The sequence below is a fragment of the Carica papaya genome, chromosome 8, assembly GCF_054855325.1.
Source record: "Carica papaya isolate Zhongbai chromosome 8, ASM5485532v1, whole genome shotgun sequence".
Lineage (NCBI taxonomy): Eukaryota > Viridiplantae > Streptophyta > Magnoliopsida > Brassicales > Caricaceae > Carica > Carica papaya.
Genome location: NC_142316.1, coordinates 4364242 through 4388729, shown reverse-complemented (window position 1 = coordinate 4388729; position 24488 = coordinate 4364242). Strand labels below are relative to the sequence as shown.

The following is a 24488-nucleotide window of genomic DNA, read 5'->3' as shown; positions in this document are numbered from 1 at the left end:
TATCATCACTCGCTTAATTCATTATATCTGTCTAAATTCATAATACTATTATTATCACTATTTCTAATATATGCGCATAAATCTTCTTTTACTAATTGATTTTGCATATTATATATTTATTGTATTCTTGTTATCATAATTTTAATAGATTTGATATATTTTATAATAAATTTTATATATCAAATATTATTAGAGTATAATTTGTGAGTTTTAAAACTACTATAAAAATATTGGTCATTGATATTTAATATTGAAATTCATTTAAATATTATGTATCATGAAGATGCAATAATAAAATAATAAAGTATCGATATAAAATTGTGTTAAAACGATAAATCTTTTTCTTAATAGGTCCATAAAAAGATTAAAAAGGTTAACTACCTAATAGTAAAAGATCAACTTGAACTTCGAAAAATTGGAGAGAGTATATAACCATAAAATTAGTAATTGTTCAAAAAAATCTTTATAATTTGATTCGATTGCGATTCCAAAGCTTCAAAATTTTAAGTGAATAAAACTCTAAAATATTTTTATGAGCTTTAAAGTTGTGCTGAAAAAATATTATTGATAACATTATGTAAGAGAAATGTTCTCTAACTTTCATGACTCGAATATGCTCCTAATTCAATAATGATAAGTAAAATAATTGAGAATTCATATAAGCATCTACTAAAGTACTATAAAATACTTAAATCAAATGAATTTGCATGTACCGCTTGTTTCTAAGTCATCACAAGTGAAAATTAAAATTAAATCTCTTGCATTTTTGGAATGCATATAAGGAGATAGTGTTAAAAAATTTGATGCGGAAGTTATTTTTTATTGAATTCGACATATTTTAAGAAAAGAAAAGTATCAGAATATTAGAATTATATATCATTCAAAAACAATGCAATTATAGCGTGATTAAAAGATATTTTGATAAAAATCTTAATTCTTTGACCCACTTCTTCTTTCTATCTAACTATTATGCATAAGAATGAAGAACTTAGTTGATGAAAGATATATTTAAAGGAGAATTTGTGTTTCTTTTATAAATGAGATGAGATGCCAAAATACATTTAAGGTAATTGAATGTGTTAATAACTGTTTCTATTATTGTAGTTCAATACCCATAAAATAAAATAATTCTATAATTTATTTTAAAGTTACTCACCACTTCATTGAGATACTTTTTCTTTTACAACAGTTATCTATTATTTTGAATGTCTTTTAAGTTAGCTTCAACCATTATAAATAGATAAATAAAAAAAATAGAACACTAGATTAATGGATCATCCACAATATATATTTAGATATTTTATGATTCTGATAGATGATCTACAAGATAATCACATATGTATTTATAAACTAGTGTTTGGAAAGTTACTTTCTCACATAATTCGCATAAAAACAAAATTTTCATATGATACAATTAAAAGATTTTGTCTTGATAATGACGGTGAACCTACATTAAAGCTTTTAATGATTAAATATTTTGTACTCATGTTTATACAAAAAATAATTTGACTAAATCATTAATTAAAAGCCTCTAATTAATAGATAAATCATTATCTATGATAACAAAACTCTCTATCACTATATGGAAAAATGATAGTTTGCATGTAGTAGGACTTATTTGCATAAGCCACCAAGTCATTCTAAGTTATCCCCTTTACAATTGACGCGCACTATATATTTCAATTGGTAGATCATAATGCACCAAAATGAGTTATCAAAGAAGATTAGGGACATACATTCAATATAAATATCCATATATAATGAAATATTTATAATCTCTTTGTTAGAAATATTTTTACAATATAATTTATTGACTGTCAGACAATATAGTATTAAAAGAAAAAAAATAAACAACTGGATAAAAGAATTAAAAAAATAATTTATTTCTAAAATGTAGCAAATCAACTACAAGATGCATTCATTGACCTAATATCGCACATGTAACTTACATGTCGATTGTAAATACAATACACCAATTGAATATTTATGTTCTTATAGAACAATATGCTAATATCGCAAATAAATCTAAAGCATCCATAAAGCACGATAGACCAATTAATTCTAAAGATAGAAATTCTCAAAAAGAAAATGTCCAAATAATTGAGATATCCTAATCAATGAATAAATTAACAATCAAATACTCTAGATTTAAGAAGGCATATGCTCGTAAAGAATCCATTAACATAATTAATTATAAAACTCAAGAAACTAATAATGATAATAATGAGATATCAATAAATTATATCATTACCAAAATATGTCGGGACCGTTGTCTACAACATTTTTTTTTTTTATTTTTATTTTTTATAATAATGTAGCTGCCCAATATTATAGAAGAAAATAATGAAACTACATTTTTCAAATAATGTAGATATAGAAATGATTGTCCAGAATAGAAAGACACAATTATTAATTTATAATAATTGTTACATATGGAAATGATTTAAATGTAATTGCAACTCATGAAGAGCCTTCCAAAATAGTTTCTTGTTTGAATAACAAATTCTAAATGAAAAATAAAATCGTCTTGTCTTATAAATCAACATGTAAAAAAAAAAGATCTTAAGATGATTTCTATTTCTCATGAATAAAACATATGGATTAACTATTTATATCGTGGTTGATCAATCACTCGGTATGCATAAAATTCTGCTTTGACTTTACACACAGAATAATTAAGAACTACTTAATTCTCATATATTTTTATCTTAATGCAATAAATACACTAATGTATTCCGTCAATAATACTCAAACCGACATAATATTTTTTTATATAAATTTATTATTAAGACTCGATGCTTTTTCTGTAAGAAAATATTAAAACGGAGGTAAATAATATTTAGATATTTTTAAGAAACAATATACATTCAAAATAGTAATTAACTAGTTTATACGAATACAATATATATATTATCTGTACATAAAAGCTAGATCTCAAAGATGCTATTTGTTCACATATGAGGGTAAAACAATATCATAACAGCCTCACAGAACAAATAACAGCTACTACTTTTCCAAACACTTACCATTCACAAGCAAGTCAAGAAATATGTACAAGTTATATATTGATGATTCAAAAAGACATATCATCTATTCCTAACAATATTTTACGAAAATAATACTGTATGCATAGCTTAGCCAACAAAATGACATATTTTTCTTTTCGAAATAGTCAACATAATCAAACATATTTCACCAAATTTCTTTTTAATGCATTATCTTCAAAATGATAATGATATTGAAGTTCAACAAACTTACTCAAGCAACAACTGGACAGGTTTATTTAGGAAACCATTACCAACTACTACATTTGAGAAATTCATATGCATCAACTAAGACAAATAAAAAAAATATACATATTTTTATTAAAATTTATTACTGTATTGTATTCTTTTTTTATTGTCCGTTCATAATACACTTAGAAAAAAAAAGTGAAAAACTTAATATTCTGGGGGCTAAATTCAAATTCAAAACTTTCAAACATAATGCTAAAACCTTAATAACTATAGACTCACCGTGCTGGTGATCTTTTCACCAAAAAAACAGCCTAAATCAATTGAAATCGCCCACAGTTCAGTCTGTATATTTCTACAATCTTTCCCACTAAGATGGTGCATCTATAATTCATAGCAAAATAACAGGAAAATTTCTTTTGGAAGAAAAAAGAAAAAGACCTCCTCATCTTGACTGTTATTGCCAAGTGAAAAAACTTGAATCAAGCCACCAGCAATAACTTCTCTATGATCACTCAACAGGCCAAGCCCGCTAAACATTACCGGCTCATGCTACCGGCCCCTCCAACAATTTACTTCTTACAGACCAAGCAAATGGGGATTAGGGTCGGCGTGTGCCAATCCAATTCCCTACCAAGCCAGGCCTGGTTCAGTTCCTTCTCACCAAAAGATCGCTTAATCAGTCTGGCCCAGCTTATTTACATTTCTAAAGTTCTCACTGGCAGTCCCTCTGTAGAGGTAGCCAAGGTTTAAATCTGCGAACCATGAAGTTCGCTGCGTCACCCAGAAAAAGAAGTGTTCTCAGTCAAGAAATTCAAGCCAAAACTCACACCACGGAGCTCCAAAGTAAATGACACGCAAACATAGAGACTCTTACAGAATAGGGATGCCACGAAGGATTAGTATAAAATTTTCTCTCACAATTTTAGTAAATGCTTTCACAAGTGGCAAAAATTCTCAAATTTGCTCAAAATTATGGACCAGTGAGGTATATTTACAACATTTTTAATTTTTCACCTTGTAATCATGGTTGTGCTAACTTCGCCAGTATAGCCATGTCTAATATCTTAACATCTAGACTGTCATCTATCCTTACAATTCCATCAGTGCCATCTACACCAATTAACTTACCAGCTGCACCACGCTGTGCACCACCAATGATCTTGATCCTGTCTGATTTCCTGGGTGCAACAATTTCTAACTCACTTGGAAGGGCAGTCACTGTCTCGCCCTCACCACTTAGCCCCAAGACCACCTTACATAAACCATCCTACAAAAAATAGAATATCAGTCATCAATATATGATTCCAGTCGATAAATCATTCTATCCAGTTAAAATTAACAGCTATTTATATCTCAATTACCTGAGACAATTGCGGAATTCAATAATCTATTCATGATATCACAATCCCAAATCTCATAATTGGAATATTGTAGAAAGATAGAGAAATTGTTATAGAAGACATACCGAAAGAACCTCTCGGATGACTCCTACAGCACTGTCATCGCCAGATTTGTGAACATCCACCAAGATGTCTGGCATGAACCATGGTCCTTCATTGTCTCCACCTGGAATAAAAATGGATGTTAATTATGTGAATCCAACTGACAAACAAGAAAAACAAGCAAAAAACAAAATATTGTGTCCCGCCCATATGGAAAATATGGGAAAGTAAAAAGAACTCAAAGAAGCGTATAACATCATGAGCCACGCTAAGCTGATGCAGGGAGAGAGAGAGAGACACACACACAAATCAAATGAAAAGCTTATTTAATTATTTGTCAAGGCATAGAATTTTCAAAGCCTCATTTCTGTACATGACGTGAAGTCAGTCATTATGATCACTTATGCCAGATTATCAAATCAATTACCTATAACAGGAGACATAACATCAAGACCACCAGTGCCTGGAGTCATCGGTTGCCCGCCAGGAGTGCCAGGAAGATAAGATGCTGAATTTGGTGTCATAGGCTGCCCCCCAGGAGTTGATGGCAAGTACGGACTTGGAGCATTGGCTGCAAGTAGATAATATGAGTTTGAACCAGCAAAACTATATTCATCAATAGCTAGGACAATGAAGAAAGAAGGTACCATAGGCAGAACTGTTATCCCTTGGTGTTCCAGAATCACTATAACTGCCACCAGGAGTACTTGCCCAACCTGACCCGGGAGTAGGAGCTTCATATGCCCGAGAAGGAGGACTTCCTGGCTGAAACAGAAAAAATAATAATAAGGGAAACATACACTTGAAGTTACAAAATAACAAAACTCTAGATCAACACAGCATTATGCTTGATGTGGATAGTGAATACCTGATACTGTGGACTTGTGCCCCAAGAAGCTGGATTCGCTTCTTCCCAATTATCCCTATTAAAACAAGTCAAAAGAGGATAAGTTGTTTATGCCCAATAAATTTTTATACATAACACACCCAGAACAATCTACAGCAGGCTCGTTTCATATTGTTTTTCAAAGAGAAGTACAGTCACAAGACACCAAGAAGGTGCCATCCGCACCCAAGATTACACAATAGAATTGGACAATATGTCTATAAGGTCCCCTATATCTTCTGAAGATGACCTTTGAAAAAAATTATACAAGAAGGCCTGTCAGATATAATCTTCAGCTCATATTTTGGTACATGCTCTTACTAGTTAATTTAAGAAGGAAACCAAAACTCTCACTGTTGAAATATCCATCAGCTACACCTTGAAATCAATCAACATCAGAATCCTAGTGGACTAATTACAGAAACGGATAAATTAACAGATATTTCAAGACAAAGTCTTTTTCATACTTTGGTGCCAAGAGCAACATTGAACCCAAGCATTCTATAGAAACTGTGCATGACACACCACTAGGCGACATGCCTTGGTCTCAAGACTAAGTCTTTTTTTTGATAAACCCAAGACCAAGTCTTTAGTTATACAACGATACCACCCATTCTTTTAAAATATATATATATATATAAACATATATATATAACTTCGAGAATTTTACAGTCTTTTGAACACCTAAAAAAAACTAATAGAAATCAGCCATTTTTTCGCTGAAGACATCAGTTTCTTATCTGAATGATCTTTGTGTCAAAATGTATATTACCAAAAGTCAAATTAGATTCCCTTAGTTATTCAATTATAATTGGCATGTACAAGTTAACAAGGCTCATTAAGATGAAGGCAAAACATAATTCCCTTTTTTTTCCTTTCTTGTCATATTGAAGAACCAACCTGGCAGGACTAGTAGGTGCATAGGGATTCCAAGCTCGGTCACGCATAGGTGTTCTCATTCCATCATGGATAGGCGTTGCTGCAGAAAACATGGGTAATAATTATTATTTTTTGAATAATTACAAACACAAGTGAAAAATAGAACCTAGAAAAATCACTTAGTCTAGGTAAAAATACCTCCAGGATCTCTCATAGGAGTATATGGGTGAAGTGGAGTCCGAGAAGGATGCATAGGGGTTTCACTTCCCATCCCATACCGAGGTGTATCACTGCAAAAATATACTTAAAGTCAGAGTGTTGAATAACAAAAGATGATTTATCAACCCGGAACGAGAATGATATTTACCGGTATGGTGTTGAAACCACCACATTATCAGATATAAAATTGCGGTCAACTGCACATACAAAAACAAGTTAAGACCAAAGAAAATCCTATAAAAAATATAATTACATTTTATACCTATTAATAAAGAATAATAACAAGAATTTTGCAATTTTGTAAGTACTTGCCTGTAACAACCTTCATTTGGGACTCTAACTCAACACGAACTGACTGGCCTTTAATATCTACAACACGTCCACGGTAGCCCTTGAAAGGACCCTGGCGAATTTTAACTGTAGTACCAACCAAAGCATCATGTCCACCTCTTCCACCTCTATGCCTTCCTCCAGCTGTATTGAAGAAAAAAATGCACAGGAAAAGCCTCTAATGATAAGCAAGAGCTGAGATGAAAACACTAAGAGTAGAGATAGAAAACTGAATCATACAATCAAATGTGGGACCGCCTCTATGAAATCTTCGAGGTGATGGGGGTATACGAGGTGGAGCCTTGAAATTAGCAAACCTAGAGTAAGAATCTCCCTAAAATTGAAATACAAATTAGAAAACCTGAATAATATAGCCTGTAATAACTCATGTTGAATCCCAAATCTTAGGAAAAATAAATAAGAAAACCAAATGCTTACATTTCTGTCATTGTTAGAACGTGATCCACCAACAATAACACAAGAACTAGCTTTAGCACATATAAATCCAGCATGTTCAAGGTGATGGCGATCATAAATGAACAGGAGACCCCTGTATATGTGTTCTACAGGACCTTGCTTCCCCTAATATAATAAGGCAAAAAAATGAATCAAAACTTGTAAAGCTACATAAATAACTAACATCACAAGCAAAATGTAAACAGGAATCTTACTTTGCAAGGGCCCTCTAGGATTCTGACAACATCTTTTACTGAAACAGGATTTTTGAAGCGATCTGGTGCATTAACCTTCTTCTCAATCTTGCACTTGATTTCTCTCAATTTAACAAGTGCAACTTCAGGTCTCTCAGGAACTCCTTTAAGAACCTTAAGAGGGAAGTATAGATGGTGGAGATAAGTAAATCCATAGGAGAACGCAAAAGATACATCAAAAGAAGGCAAAAAAATTTCACCTGAAAAGCTTCGCTTTCAACACGTATAATTACTCCAAAACTCATATTACTGCATAACATGAAGAAAAAATTAGATATAATCCTTTCATCCCACTTTATTTTTGAAGAAATCTTAGAGAGCGTTCTTTTGGCTAATTTCCGGAAACCAACTAATTAAGCTTTGACCTAAAAATAAGTTGTCTGTTTTAGGCTATTTGGCTTATAAGCGAAGACAAAATCCACGAATGTTGACTTTTTTCTTTTGGTTCAAGTGACGCAAGAAAGACAATTTTGCCTTTTATGCTTTTAACCGAAATACACATATTAGAAAGTACTTCGATTTGTGTGTATATTTTAGTCAGTTTATTAAATTTTCAACTTCGAAAAATTCTTGTAACAAACATTGTTATGCATGGTAAAGCTTATAAGTTAAACAAAATACATCAACTAAACACATTTTCACTATTCCTCAATAACTTATGAGCTCATGAGCTTATAATTGATAATCCAAATAAAATGTCCCCTTACTCCAGTAGCACCAGATCATGAAGCTCATAGTCCCCAATTTTGGTAACACCAGTTGTAACCTCAGAGCTCTCCGCAACATCATCAGCAAACACACGAATCTGAAGACAAAAAATTTTCATCTAATTTTTTCTCTTGATTAAAAAAAAGTGAAGTTTACAGCAAAAGATCTTTTATCAAATGTATTAATATGTTACTCACATGTTCCTTGGTTGTATCAGACAAAATGATAAGCACATGCTGCTCAACCTTAACAACCATACCCGTGGCTCCTTCCTGAGCCCCAGAGACAACCTTAACATGATTGCCAGGCTCAAAGTACTTGCAAAGCTCTTTTTCATTGACAGCAAGAGTTTTCTGCAAAAGAGAGACATCAATGGCCAAAATAATTTTAGGAGACAATATTATTCATATGCTAAAAAGATTAAAAGACCATATCAATAGAAAATTACTAGTAATTCAAAAAACACTTACAGGAAGGCCTTTCATTTCTGGTCTAATATGGACATTCTCTTCATCAACCTTCTCTACCCATCCCTTTAAATTTTTAAGATCACCCTTGACAACTATAACTGCATCACCCTTCATAAAATGACCTTTCTTTCTGTTGGCAAATAAAGTAGACAAACTAGCAATATCACCCTCTCCATTCTCGCCAGGTTTCCGAAACTTTTCAAGCTCATCAAAAGTTGGTTTTATGTTCTGAGTGCTAATTGATTTCATTGACACTGCTTTATACAAGAAGCCATCTTTAAACAACATGCCACCAATGTTCTCAAAGTAGTCCCCTGTCATTGGATCTCGTCTGCGCTCCACACGGATATGCAGTTCCCTGGAGGTACATAACAAGGATTAAGGCCCAAACTATTGTAACAATCACATATTTTTGCGATTGATGGAGACAGCAACCGTACCTAGCTTCATCAATATTCATAAAGCGTGGGGGAGGGACAAAAGCCTTCTTTTTTACAACTTCTCTACCTTCCTGAAACAGAGATGTGTTTGTAATAATAAGCAGCAGAATTCCATGACAAGAGTAAACTTGGAACTTTTAGCAAGTTGATAACTTTATAAGAACAACAAACTGCTGAAAAAACAGAGAAATGTAGTTGCATTCATTAAGAGTGCATTTGGGATTGCTAAGAAAAATGTCTTTCAGAATAGTAGGTGCTTTGCATATGGGCGGCTTTGATGTCTGTCATTAACACAACTTCCATACTTCTATTTCAAAAAAAAAAAAAAAGTAGTGGGTGCTTCAAATAACTTCAATCCTCAAGTGTTAATTTAGAAAAATAAGCAATTATTATTTTTTATTAAAGACAATTATAGTTAGATATTATTGTTATTTTTTCTAAGAAAAATATCTCCAAAGATAAGTAAATAATTCAAGAGAAAAAGGAAAAAAGTAAGAGAGAGAATGCTTACTTTATCTAAAAATAGACAGTTATATGTAGATAAAGTGGTGATAGTAAAAAAGTAAGTAGTTATATTCAGTAAATAATTAATCAAAAATGTGTACTTACTAGAAATACTTTGTGACCTGCAATATTATATGTATTGTTAATTTTAAGAGAATATCAAGGGAGTGATCAAGTAATTCACTTAGATGAAACATAAGAACCTAAAAGAGTAGGACTAGAGTTCTCATTTTATTCTTCTCAAGATCACTTTTAAGAACCTAATAAGCACCTTACTTTTCTAGATTAACTAACAGGAATACTAGAGCAGGATGCATAATGCAACTATAAGCAACAAATAAGCTAAGTACCAACGATTTCTTAATGGACACAATGCTCGTTACATTACAAAACAGGTAGATTTGGAACAGAATGCTTAAAGTATTTATGAGCATCTGATAAGCAAGGCAAATCAGTCTCTTAGATTTTTTTCTTTGAAATAAAAAGTATAATAAATATCATTGAATACAGGCACCAAGGGGGTGCAAACTCACGTACAAAATTATTTAAATGTCAATGGGTATTTATCAATCAGTTATCTATAAGAATTTTAAGTTAATAGCTCCTTCAACTCTCTTATTATGTTCTCTCTTACCCATATATCCTTATTGCCTCAGCATATTTGGTTTACTAAATGGAAAAGAGGCTTGACAGAAATAGAATATGCGTGTTATTTCAAAAAACCAAAGAATATGCTCATAAAGCAATTGTGGTTAAGTTCCTGGTTTGGTTCACGTAACGAAAAGGTAATTACACTATTTGGTTAGTTGGTCATAATAGAGTTGGAATAAGTTTTAAATGACAACCTACTCTTTAATTGTTATGATAATTGCAATATTTATTTAAAATTAAAATATAAATATATTGTCAAAATATCCAAAAAACTCATTTTTATTATGTTTAACAAAAATATTTCTAAAATATTAAAAATGTGTCAAATTATTTCAATATGATTAAACAATAAAAAAATATATTTAAAAAGTGTAAAAATTCTATTAAATTTAAGTATCATCACAATCCAACATCAAATATTCCTAACCATCACCGACTGATGGGCAGTAGCTCATATTTAGAGGACTTATTGTTAACAGTCAGATGGCGTTGAAGGGGACATAGTTCTCAATTATGGGGCAATATTTTTGGGCCAGGAGCAATTTTTTATTATAAGGGGCATCCTTGTAAAATTCAGTTTTCATCCTTTTACTGTATATTGGAAAACCCTAGTTGTTACACATGCTTCTTTTTCAGGGAAGAAGTTTGCAGGTGGCTCCATGGGGTAGGCACATCACCAATCGCCAAACCACATTAAAATTCTGTGTTCTTTCTTTCTCTATTTATTTTACTGTAATGTATGCGTTGTGTGGGTGACTGATTAACAAGCCTGAAAATGGGATTGTTTTTTTTTTTAAATGAAGTGACTAACATATATTTGGACAGACTTTGCCTAGTAAGATATCAGGAAAAAGTTAGATATTACACCTTACCGTTCTCAGATATCTTTTACAACATTTGACTGAATCACATAATCAAGAAGTGAGAAAATTCTTATAGCCACTTGTATTGATTGAATAATGCTCTTAAAGGAGATTAAAAAATTATTCATAGAGTACAAAGTAATCATTTTCCAATTAGTATTAGCCTAAGAATACCAACTAGGAAGTACTAGTAATATTAGGAAAAACCAAACGTGTATAAATTGAAAAACATGAAATGATTCCTAAATAGTTAATTGCTAGTATGGAGGTTGATGGAGGAGGATAGAATGTGGAGAAGTGTTATTGAGGCTCATTGGGGGAGGCTTGATGAGAGAGGGGAGGAGGGGGGGTGTCAGGAGATGTGGGATGAGACTGCAGAGGTAGGGCTTCAGAGGAGAATTCTATTGGATCAGCTTAAAACCCAGGATTGCATTAGATGGAGATTAGGGAGAGGTAACAGAATCGATTTCTGGTTGGATGGGTGGGTGGTCGGTGGTAGCCTCAAGAGACAATTCCCGAGAATATATGCCATTGCCCAACCAAAGAACATGCTTATTGAAGATGCATACAGAGAAAAAAATGGCAGTAGAGAATGGATAATAAATGTGAACAGAAACCTAAATGACTGGGAAGTTGAAGAATATGAAGCTACACTACAGCTCCTGTCCACGGTGAATGTCAATAAAAATAGGGACTGGATTAGTGGAAACTTAAACAGAATGGGGAATTTACTGTCAAGTCTTATTATAAGTATCTAATGGGCAGAGAGCAGGATGGGATTCCTAAATTCCTGGCTTATCAGATTTGGAAAGTTAAGCCACCTCCAAGAGTCGCTTCTTTTGCCTGGGAGGCGAGCCATGAGTGCATATTGACAATTTATAAGCTTATAAAAAGAGCAAAATAATGGTAAATGGATGCTACATGTGCAAGAAAGCTGCTAAATCTTAATAATCATATTCTATTATGGTGCCCAATGGCCTATGAATTATGGATAATGGCTTACGGTCTGTTAGGGATCAATTGGGTTATGGCGGGTCGGTGAGGGATGAACTATGGACCTGGAAAGGTTTATGCAAAAAAAGACAAATTATAAATCTTATTCCACTCACTATCTTTTAGGTTTTATGGAAAGAGAGAAATAGTAGAGCTTTTGAGGGTAATGAAGGTAAGATATCTAAGATCATGGATAGATGAGTTTTTTTGGGTCCTTGATTTTGGGGAATGACATTTATAGAATGGAATATTTTGGGAAAGTCAATTATGACTAACACAATTGTAAATCTTTTTGTAAATGGACGATACCCCCTTGGTTCCTTGTCAATATCATTCTTCACACTTTTTGTTTAAAAAAAAAAAGTTAATTGCTACTATGTCTATGCAGCATCACATAATGTAAGGGAAAACATAATTATTTCACTTATATAAGCTGGAGAGAAAATAAACATATATTTTCTTTTTTGGGACAAACCTGTTCAAACCACTAACAACACTAACTAAAGTAGTAACAATTCCTTGCAATGGGAATTCAACTTATCATATATTTTCTTCTTCTTCTGAATTTCCTGGTTTGCTTCTAATTTTCAATTTCTGCTTTTTTTTGTTGATAAGACCTTTTCCTTGATTATTTATTAATATTTCATAAATGTTAACTAGTTTACTTTTGATACTTCAGATTCTTTCCCAGTTGCCATATTCCATTTACTCAAAAGAGTCAGATCATTCCAAATGGTTAGTTTTTATGCATGAATGCAGCAGTCACACAACCATCTACTCCTCTTGTGCAGCAGAGTCCTATGCAATTGGAAACTTGGTCTTCCAAATGTCAGTTGGGTAGTAGAATGTTCAATGGCCAAAAAACTTTGGCCTTGGAAAGGTCTAACATTCAGGAGGAGAAAGGGAAAAAACAAGATCCCTTGCCTCATTTCTTTGGCCACTGTTTGGATCATTTGGGAAGAAATGAGAGATAAAGGCTCTAGGAGGTGTTTGTACCCCTTTTCAAAGGAATAAAAGACTTGTGGTCTGGGACCCTCTATATTTTGCTTAATTTCATTCTCTCTAACAAGGAGGATTTAGGAGACTTAGTTATTTTGAGCAATACTCTTCTGTAAATTTCTTAAATGCAGGTGATGACCTCCTCTGTGCCTTTGAAATGAATTTTGTTTTTTTTTCCCCTCAAAATACATGCTTCTACAAGTAGGTCCACCATTACATAAAGAACTGAGGCCTCTAGTTAATAAAGTAACAGATACCATACCAGTTTATTTGCAAGAGCCTGTAAGTCAATCCTGGGTATTAATTTCACTGTAACCCTCTGTCGTACATTGTCCACCTCAACTACCTAGATTACAGAAACTTGATGGTCAACAAAAATCTGAGATGTAGTAATCTTGAAATATCATACCAATTCAAAGGAAAGATATCATACTTTAGCAAGGTCTCCCTTATATGTCCCAATTTTCATTCTAACCCAGGTATCTCTTGAAAGATCAATTGCTTTGCTTTCAACCGATAGTACATCTGTCATTTCCCTAATTGGAACAAGCAGTATCTTCTGATTGGCATATATGTTTCGCATGCCCTTGATAGCCTGAACCATAAAATTTTCAAATTAACTCTACATATGCATATGTACAAATAATGTACACCTCAGAATATTGCTAAGCCTGATTTGGTAAGTAATTACAAATCATGCAAGTATCTTCATAATAACATACCTCCCTCACATGGGCTTCCTTATCTGCTTCAACATATATATAATTTTTTAGATGATCAAGAGCAATAGCAGATCTAATCTGTAATTCAGCTCTTTTATCAATGTACTTTTGCATAAGGCAAACAGCCACCTCTCGCTCACGGCCAATCTGACATACATCCAGATAAATTTCAGCAAACGTTGTTCCCAACAGATAAAAATGAATTATGAACAAAAACCAGAAGAAAAAAAAAACATCATACCGCGCATTTCACCATCCACAACTTTGGATCCCTTACAGATGGCAAAAGAGCTTGTTGCTCTACATCTGTGGTTTCTTCATCATATTCTGTATGATTTGCCCTGGAATACCTTTGTTGAATTCTTCTCTCAAGAGCTTCAACATCTTCTTGCTCATCCTCCCGAGACAGCATAGGGCGATGGTGCATCCTTCTACCATCATCTTCATCAGGTAGTTCAGCTCCACCATCCACTATGAAGTCTGCACATTCAACAAAATGAGTTGGTTTTAAAGCATTTTTTGGGGGAAAAATCATAATTTTATTAGGAATTAAAACATACAAAACTCAAAGTAGAAAAAAACCCACAATTATAAGAGAAAGTGTCCTCATATTGATATAAATATTACCAAGCAGAAGGGAACCTAGTAAAAGCAAACTTGCTTTGTTAAGCACGGAATGCCCCATTGAAAACAAAGAAGCAACATGGAATGGACACGAATAACAAAAAGTTTTCACTAGTTTCTGTGAATGTGATGAAACATCCTCTACTTATAACAACCAAATATACTAAGTAACTCAATTGACCATCACCATTCTACTTTTATAATACAGCCATCATATCAGTCCAGCAAACAGACACTGACTGAGAAACGCTACTCAAAAATTACAAAATTGTATTTCAGAATATAAATATCCCAAGCTTTCAGTTCAAGCATGTTTTGCAATGCAGCATCAAGACCACCCAAACTAAGCAACCATTACTATAGGAATTTACTAAACAAAGGAGCTAGCTTTTCCAACTAAAATACATTCTCAGAGAATGGACAAAGGTTAAACACTTACCATCTTCTCCATCTTCTTCTTCCTCTTCTTCATCACTATCTACCTGAGCCTCAAGATCAAAAAACTCAGAGCCCGATCTCCTCTTAGCTTTATGCCTAGATCTTCCTCCCCCACCATAATCATCCTCTTCGTCCTCATCTTCCTCCTCGTCATCCTCCTCCGCAGCATCATCAATAAAATCAGATCTCCTCCTTTTCTTACTTGAACCACCCCCTCTAACACTTTCATCATCCTCGTACTCATCCTCCTCATCAAGGATTTGTTCCTCATCATCCAGTCCCTCATCCTCATAGTCATCATCATCTCTGATAGGAGACATACTAGGTGGGGTTTGACACTCAGATTAGACAAAGAGACTATGCAGAGATTGTATTACAAATAAGAAAACTGAAACCAAGAAGAGAAGAGAAAAGGGTCAGTTATGAAAATGAACCAAGTCAAATACAATCAAAGGATAAACATACACCTTCTTAAACCACAAAATCATAATTTCTATTCGAGGCTTATCAAACAGTGAATGATAAGTACTAAAATCAACATTCATTTACCAATCTATGATTAAGTTCAGCTCACAATCACAATAAAACATAAAGATGACGAGGAAAATAAACACCAAAAATCCCAGTAATTAACCAACAGCTTTGGACACCTATGTATTGTTCTATATTCAGAGGGAAGGATTCAGAAAACTGAAACAAGAAAGAAAGATGTTAAGCACTCATCTTGTTGAGTAATTAATTAGGGCCTAAAATTAGTTAGTCCTACTACAATGCACACGTATTGGTGTACATTTTCCATGAAGAATACAAAATTCAATATATAAATCAATAAAAGAGTGGGAAAAATTAAGTACATGAAGAATTAAGGAGGAATTAAATGTGTGTGCCCGCCCTGCTGCTTGTTTTCAAGTTCAATCCAATCTCCCTATAACTATCAATTTGTTGAAAAACCCATATGCAAATATAAAAACTCACAAAAAATGACCAGTAAACATAGTAAAATAATTAATCAACAGAAACGATGCACAGATTAACACGTAAGGGCAACTTTACTCATTCAGATGAATTGAACCCACACAACCTTTTCCACATGTGTAAAGAAGCATGGAAGGATTGCATAAAGAGTATTTTTGTTGTTCCAAACCTTAGTTTGTCTAAGTTGTTGATTCAAAAGGAAACAATAGTTCACTTGCTTATTTGATATCGCTAATGATGTATGCTCATTTTGTGAACATATATTTTCCGTGAAGCAAGCCTTTGTCTGCGTTGTTATGCAAACACAAAACAATGGTTGACTTACTTATTCAGTATGGTCTACGATTTGTACGCTCAAATGAACATAGAAAGCCAGAAGAGATCGTGCTGGAAGGAACTACAAAGCCCAAAGACATTTATGCCTAAAAGAACAATGACAGCAGGAAGAAGTAAAAGGAGCATCGCATCACACTGTTTACTGTATTGATCCTTGAGAGGATTAACCTACTCAAAGGCTTTATTCAATAAACAGAGATGTAAATTTTTCTCTCGGTTATGTAACATTTCCCCCAAATCTTTGCTTTCGGTTTGTAGAGGTGAAAAGAAAACATACCAATCACAGAAACTCTTTAGGCTCCGAATTCTCCCGATTTCTCTCCTAGTCTCTTATTCGTTCTCTGTGATAGCTCTCCAGAAGAACCTCTACAATTCGGCACAGATTGCCTTTTGAAAACCCTAGACTTTTTCACGAAGCTCTCTTCTCTACTCGGTGATTTTCTCTTCTCCTTCACCTCCAGATTCCCAAACAGCCTCTCCTTTTATAGTCACGAGTCTGGCTTTCTCCACCTGCTCCTTGAAAACTACTGCTTCCTTATCGGATTCTCTGGCTCCTTCCACCATATGCAGGTCGTCCTTACTCGGAAAAACTTGGCAATTTCTGCAAGAACCTCTGCCTTTTTGCTCTGATATCACCACGCGAAGCTGCTCAGCCTCGTTAGCTCCTTCTCAGCCTCGTTTGTTCCCTCTCAGCCTCATGTACCTGCTTGTTGGAAGAAACCCTAACCAGCCGTTGTGTTGTGTTTGTCGATCAGAAGCTTGAAGGAACCCAAGGGACTCCAAAACGGTGCCGTCAAATGGAGCAAAGCTTTTTGTGGGCTTAATGGCAAGAGCCTTGGTTTTGTATATGGGTTTCCGTGTTATGGATATGTACGGGTTTGGCAAGTTCCTTCAAGAAGATTTAAACATTGTTGGAAAAAAAAAAAAAAATCTAATATTAATTAATATTTTAAAGTTAATTCATCCAAATCAATAATTTTGTGCAAATGAGGATAAAACTCCAACAACTTGCTCTTGCATTCTTTGTATTGTTGCTGGTATATGATGCTAGAGCTCAAAGAAATAGAATACATGACGTAATCTTATATGATAGAAAGATTGATATTAATCAAATATATTACGTAAAAGGTTATTAAATTTTAATTATGCAATAATTTACGATATATGTAGTGGTTCAATTAAATTTTTTATTTTAAAATATTTACTAAAATATTACCTAAACGTACTTTTTATTGAATTTTTATGTTTTGGATTTTTGTAAGTTTTCTTAAAAGCTTTTAAGGCAGCATACACTTTTTTGGAATGCAAAAAAATTTTGATCCCCGAAGAAAATTATTACTTAGGATATGTTATTTTAAAAGGTTCTTATAAGACTCTTATTGTAATCGAAATTTAAAGTAATTTGTTACCCTCTCATGACATTAAAAAATTCGAAGGTGTTGACAATTGGGTTACCTTGTAGTATATTGACCGCCTTACCTTACTTGGTGATGGAGTTTTTGATGGCCAATGTACAACTGTTTCGGTCATTAATGAATGTGACAAGAACAGAAAATACAAAAAATCGTCTATCATAAGTTCGTCATTCATATTTTTGACCATTTTTAATATTTTTTTAATATTTTAGAGGAGGTTAATTAAGTTTCTTAAAATATAGATTGCGTAATAAATAAAATATACTTTTATTTACATATAATTGCAAGTTAATCTTCAATTCTTCTACGAGACAAGTATAAATTTTTGTTTCTAACTTTAAGTATATAAGATTTTTAACTCTAACTATGGTGTTTATTAATACTAACAAAAGATTTTTATTCTTTTCTTTTGTTATTTGAAAAATAAACTGAGTTTAAGGTTCAACATACTTACCAATGCGGTGGTCCATCACATAACTTCCCTAGATAACAAAAACCTCCATATCAACATCTTAGGTTGCAAAAATATTACTTTCCACTACATTAATATTACCACACCAGATGAAAGTTTCAATACAAATGTCATCCATTTGGGTCGATCAAATGGGATCATCATCACTAAGTACATAATCTCAATTAGCAATAATTGCATCTCCATCGGAGGCAGCACTAAAAACTTGAATATCGTGAAAGTTGTGTGCAGACTTAGTCATGGAATAAGCATATAAAGCCTTGACAAGTATAACGATGAAGTGTTTGTAGAAGGGACCTCAATGTGAATTGCACTATCAGAAACATCATGAATTGTGTAAGAATTAAGATTTGACATTCTACTTCAGTAAACTTAATAGTGTCAAAGTTGCACTTCGAGAACATTATTATGCAAAACGTCAGCAATCCAATCTTTATCAATCAACAATACTGCCTACATAATTTGTATAAATTATAGGTACAAACAATCACATATAATTTGTTTGATTCAAATTAAAACTATGATCATACTTCTCATACATATATTTTTTTATATTATTTTTGAAGAGTCACTCACTTGTTAAGATTAGTAATGTTGTTTTCAAGAATATTTATGACACCTCTATAACTAAGGTGGTGGTTAACTTTGCTTGCAACAATTGCTTATCGTGTGAGGATATTAAAATTAGTGACATTGATCTCATATGCAATAGAAAGGAAAGTCATGCTACATTTGTGTGTTCTAATATGAAGCTCAAATTTTTGAGCAAACTCAACTCTTTTATGTGTAAAAATTATGTTTAAGTTTATATTTTAACTTGACCGTATGTATAACACTTTTAGAGAGGAGTTAATGATAATTACATAAATGTGTTATGAACGAAAATATATCTTAAAGTGAAATTTTGTTACTCATCATGGATTTGTATCAGTGGATTAGTGAATTTTTAGAATTATAAATGAGTTCAAATGATAACAAAATAAGTTGAAAAGAGAACGTATTCCATTCGATACATTAAATATACAGAGTTCTTACAAGTTGCTAAAAGCAAGTTTGTTGAAGAATTTTGAGTAAAAATATTTGGAGACTTCAAAATTAAAACACTTAATTATATAGATGATAAACGGCAAAATAGAAAAATTAGATATTCTTCAAATTAATTGCTTTTCTTTTTCTATTAGTCTTGTGGTCTTAAGTATTTCATTCCACTTTCTTGAATTATGTTGTACTTCTTATCTCAAAAGGGTAATTAACAGATATTAATACTAATTAAGTTTTTATCAATCATTAAAATCATACAAATTCAGAAAATTAACATCATGTATCCTAATAATTTTGAAGTTAAAAGTAGAATTTTGACCAAATATTTTATAGTCATATTGTGTGTATAAAGATGATTGCCTTGGTTAAAATTAAAGTGTAATTGGAAGCTACAACTACATTAATAATCTAAGAGATTAAAAGAAACTTTTTTCATTAAAACATATATATATATATATATATAAAGTTAAGTGCAGATTTAAATAAAATTTTTATTCTAATATGTTAATTATGATAAAATGCCATTATCATTAATTAAAATATTATAAATTAAACAAGATAATAAAATTGTATTAAAATTATCAAATGAAAATTCTGTTACTTTCAGTCTCCAAATTCTTTGCATAACTGAGAAAAACAAGATGAGTATATTTACATCCAAGAGAAGACATAATTTGGAAATCATTTAAAATTTTATGTACTGCAAATTTTAGAAAGCTCAAAAGTAATTAAACTTCTCTCAAACGTTTGATGATCCATCAGGGCTAGTAATTTTTGGCAATGAAGTGTCATGATCTGTATCTGCAATTTGATGCTGTTGAATGACGAGTACAGATGATACGACGTCGTATCCTGGAGAAGCTAATAGGTCACCTACAGGTCCCAACTCTGCATGCTCTGGTTGGTGGTGGTCGGCGAACTTTGCCTCAATATTTGCCGGAAACCTCCCGTTTCCTACTATTATTAGCTCATAATCCCCACTTCGTCCGATCTCCAATATTTCCTCTTTAATATTATTATCTCTTTTCTCTTTGTACTCCATTATAGCCTCCCATTTACTCTTGAATTCACCAATTATCTCATCATCCTCGACGAAGGAAGGACTTTCCGGTCCCATATCGAAAATAATCCTTAAAAGGGTAAGTTTGACTCCAGGATGTTCAACCATTCTTCCTGCCAACTCCAAGGCCTCACGATCATCTGGTCCACCAAAAAATACAACGCAAATATTCTGAGTGATGATAGTATTAGGGCTAGGAGTTTGATTCGCCTTGTTTCCAAATCCACGATCAACAAGAACTCCAACGGAGCAAGGTGCATGTTTCAAAACTCTCTGATTCACCAATCTCCACCCATGTCCCACATTCTCTATGCTCTCATCATCATCGCCTTTCCACTGTTTATGAAAAGGCAAAATGATTATGGCCACCCTTTTAGTATCAGCCATTTGGCAAATATCTTCATGCATGGTGGATAAAGAAGAGATTTCCGTAATGGGTCGGACGGAGACACGACCCAATTGACTGTAGGCTTGGAAGGCACCTGTAACTTGGTCATGCCAGGCTCCACGGCGAAAGCGGTTGATGAATGGGAGGCCGTTTTTACGAGCTCGTTGCACCATGATAATGGAAGATGAGCGTTCTGTGAGTTCAACAAGGTGCATAACGAAGAGCTTGAGTTGGGATTTTTTGGTGCTCCGAGTTGACTCAATTAGGGTAATTAGAGAAGGTACGTTCTGGAGACCATGAAGGCAAGCCAAGATCCTAAGCTGGTCTTTGGGATTCTTATTGGCTAACTTACGATGCTTATGGCTCAAATCAGATTTGCCACCATTACCAGGTCCTTTGTAAATAGCCATTACAGTTGGTGTTGTGATGAAGGTGGTGAAAAGTGCCATTAGAACTAGAATAGCAAAGCTTTCCTCATTAAGCACCTGTCATTTATTATTTATTAATAATTATATCATAAATTAACATATAAATGCGGTTATATATATATATATATACTGTAAGGTCTCAATTTATAAATAAATTTTTTAATAATTAATTTCAACACGAGCACAAATCTGCTCAAATTAAAGAACATGAGCATAAGTCAAGGGGTAGGTGGGTCATGGATTTCTTTTTTGTTTGGTTTAAAGACCAGTAGATTTAGTTCAAATTTAAACAGACAAATACTTGCATACATATATATATATGTATATATATATAGGCTCTGGTAATATGTTATTAATAAATTATATATATGTATATAAGGAGGAACCAACATTGTCACAAAATATTTTTTAAAGTAAATTTAATTTGATAATATACATATATATACTTCAAAATAGAGACTTAGTTTTAGTTTATTACAAAAAAAATCTCAATAGATTATACAATTTAATCTCAATCTAAGAAAAAAACATTGTCCCATTTTAATCGAAAAAATTTAATTGATTACTTATATATTAATACATCTTCATTTAAATATATATATATAATTATTTATTTAAATTTTTAGTTTAGTATAAACTTTAAAATTATAATCTATATAATTTTTTTATTATAATATATAATTTATTATGTACATCTTCTATTAATTCTTTTTATGTTTTTATATTTTTACTAAGAATTCTTTTTTCATAAAATACTTTTGACATTATTTTCTATATTCTTTTTTTGAAATTATATCTTATAGCACAGTTTTTAAAAATCTAAATATATTTTTTAATAAAATTTTAAGTATATAGGTGTTTTAAAAATTAATAATTCAATTAACCAAAATAATAAACTGTAAAAGTTGACGGAAAAAAAAAAAAAAAACTAATGCAGATTAAACTCAGTGACTCACCTTCTTCTCCTTGCCAATATTGAGAACGATGAGCTCCACCAGTCCTTTGGTGTTCATGAGAAAACCCAGCGCTAATGATTCTCTGGTACTCATCATAAACATCATCGCCACCACGAACGTTCCCATAATCTTCCCTATGCACGCCGTCGATATAACCAGAGCCAGCAACCCCCACGCCCTCCCTCCTCGAATCTTTGACACATCCGTCTTCAAACCACTCGACGCAAAGTAAAGTGGCAGAAGCAGACTGCTCACAAAATCTTCTATTCGCTCCATTAATCTCTCTGCAAACTCTCCTCCACTCGGAATTGTCAACCCGAAAACGAACGCTCCGAATATCGAATGAATCCCTATCAGATCTGTCGCGAATCCGGACACTAATACCCCAGCTAAAGTCAAGCAAATGTAAGCCTCGTCTACTACGTTGTTCCCGCCGGAGCTCCGGCGAGAAACCCATTGCATCGCCGGGCGGATTACGATCATCATGAAGATAACAAACCCGAGACCTGAGAGAAGAACCCAGATGGAAACTAACGGACTTTTCTTCCCACCGCCTTCGCCGTCTCCGGCGAGAGCGATGGCGAGGGCGAGCAAGATCCATGCTGCGACGTCGTTGAAGGCGGCGGCTGCCATGGCGGTTTGACCCACGTGGGTGGTCAACAACTTGAGCTCGGCTAAGATACGAGCGAGAACAGGGAAGGCGGTGATGGAGAGAGCAACACCCATGAAGACGACGAACTGAGCAAAGCCGACTTTGTCGGCGCCATCGATGACTTTTCTGAGGACGAAAGCAACGCCGATGCCGCAGACGAAAGGGAGAGAGATTCCGGCAAGTGCTATACCGAAAGCGCGCTTGCCGCTCTGGCGAATGGAGGATAAGTCAAGCTCCAGTCCGACGAGGAAAAGAAAGAAGAGAAGACCGATTGCCGCCACTGATTCCAGAATCGGAGTGCTCCATGAAGGGAATATTCTGTGTAAGTAGTCTTCATTTCGACCCAAAGCCGAAGGACCCAGCAAGATTCCACCCTGAAAATTAACAAAATTATTCTATTAAATAATATAACGATAGCGTAACGCATGAGAAGTAAAAGTTAATGATACAAGTGATACTAAACAATAATAGATAGGTGTAAATATGAGAGAGGGAGAGAGATACGTACAACAATCTCAGCGATGACTTTGGGTTGGCGGAGGGGTTTGAGGAGGAAAGCAAGGAAGCGGCTAACGGCGATGATCAAAATGGTTTGAAGAATGAGGAGAGGGAGAGCAAAATCTAGGGGATTGTCGCCTTGCCAGGCTCCATCCGACGTCGTTTTAATGGATGTTTTGTTCCCCGTCGTCATGATTGTGTTGTGTGTAATTGTATCTTCTAATCTCATGTATTTATACTTAATTAGAATCGCAGTGGGAGGAAGAGGGTGTATTATTCAACTCAAAATTATAAATGTCAAATATACAACATATCGATATATACATATATATGTATATATATATTTGCCTCATCTGTGAAGATTTGCACTGCACTCTCGCAGTCAAGATTGGTGACGTTGCCACCCACAACCCCCCATAAATATACTTCTTAATTTTCTTCTTACATAACTTTGTTTGTTCAAATATTGAATTATCACATAAAATAAAGAATAAAGATTATTCTCTATACATATATATATATATATATATATATATATTAGTAATATAAGTTATCTGGTGCACGTTAAAAGACTAAATCAACCGATTCTTGATTGTTTTTGGTTTGATTTTTAGCTCTTAAAAGATTTTTTTTTTTAAATTTAATTTCAGTAAGGTTTGAAATACTTCAAATCATACTAACTAAATAAAGCCAAAATCTAACTATATATAATTAGAAAATAATATCAAATACATAATAAACTACTAAATAGCTAAAAATATGTTCATTTCATGATTTTGATTGGAAATCAAACTAAAAGATTTTTTTATTTAATTTCAGTAAGGTTTGAAATACTTTAAATCAAACTAACTAAATAAAGCCAAAATCTAACTATATATAATTAGAAAATAATATTAAATACATAATAAACTATTAAATAGCTAAAAATATGTTCATTTCATTAATATATTTATAGTAAACCATTAACTATACCTATCGTTGATGTACATATAACTTGTTTTTCTTTTGCTAAATTATACATATAAGTTTTTTTTTTTTTTAGGTGAAAATGTTACTTTAAGACGAATTACTATGAATATAAGTTAATATTGCACGGTGAAAACTATAAAATTTTCAAAAAGTTAATATGAATAAACTTAGTTTAGTTTACTTT

At 33.1% G+C, this 24488-nt stretch overlaps 2 protein-coding genes across 3 annotated transcripts; both read right to left on the bottom strand.

Annotated features, from left to right (window-relative positions):
• Positions 1 to 4132: 4132 nt before the first annotated feature.
• GTA2 (global transcription factor group A2) lies at positions 4133 to 17250 on the bottom strand. Of its 2 annotated transcripts, XM_022032025.2 has the most exons (23): positions 16703 to 17249; positions 15116 to 15502; positions 14294 to 14532; positions 14053 to 14199; positions 13764 to 13925; positions 13593 to 13676; positions 9321 to 9391; positions 8881 to 9238; positions 8608 to 8763; positions 8410 to 8507; positions 7903 to 7951; positions 7664 to 7816; positions 7431 to 7574; positions 7233 to 7326; positions 6975 to 7136; positions 6811 to 6859; positions 6642 to 6733; positions 6465 to 6543; positions 5547 to 5601; positions 5326 to 5443; positions 5106 to 5249; positions 4702 to 4802; positions 4133 to 4503 (listed from the first exon to the last, which is right to left on the bottom strand). In XM_022032025.2, exons 2-23 carry the CDS (start codon positions 15432 to 15434, stop codon positions 4258 to 4260), a joined length of 3120 nt encoding a protein of 1039 aa, XP_021887717.1. In that variant the 5' UTR covers positions 15435 to 15502; positions 16703 to 17249; the 3' UTR covers positions 4133 to 4257. The 2 variants fall into 2 exon arrangements, with proteins under 2 accessions (XP_021887717.1, XP_021887718.1); XM_022032026.2 differs by lacking the exons at positions 4133 to 4503; positions 4702 to 4802 and having other exon boundaries at positions 5153 to 5249; positions 5326 to 5439; positions 16703 to 17250.
• A 2652-nt stretch (positions 17251 to 19902) lies between these two features.
• On the bottom strand, positions 19903 to 23645 carry CHX20 (cation/H+ exchanger 20). The gene is made up of 3 exons (XM_088209885.1): positions 23346 to 23645; positions 22186 to 23211; positions 19903 to 21286 (listed from the first exon to the last, which is right to left on the bottom strand). Exons 1-3 carry the CDS (start codon positions 23562 to 23564, stop codon positions 20093 to 20095), a joined length of 2439 nt encoding a protein of 812 aa, XP_088066011.1. The 5' UTR covers positions 23565 to 23645; the 3' UTR covers positions 19903 to 20092.
• Between the last annotated feature and the right edge of the window lie 843 nt (positions 23646 to 24488).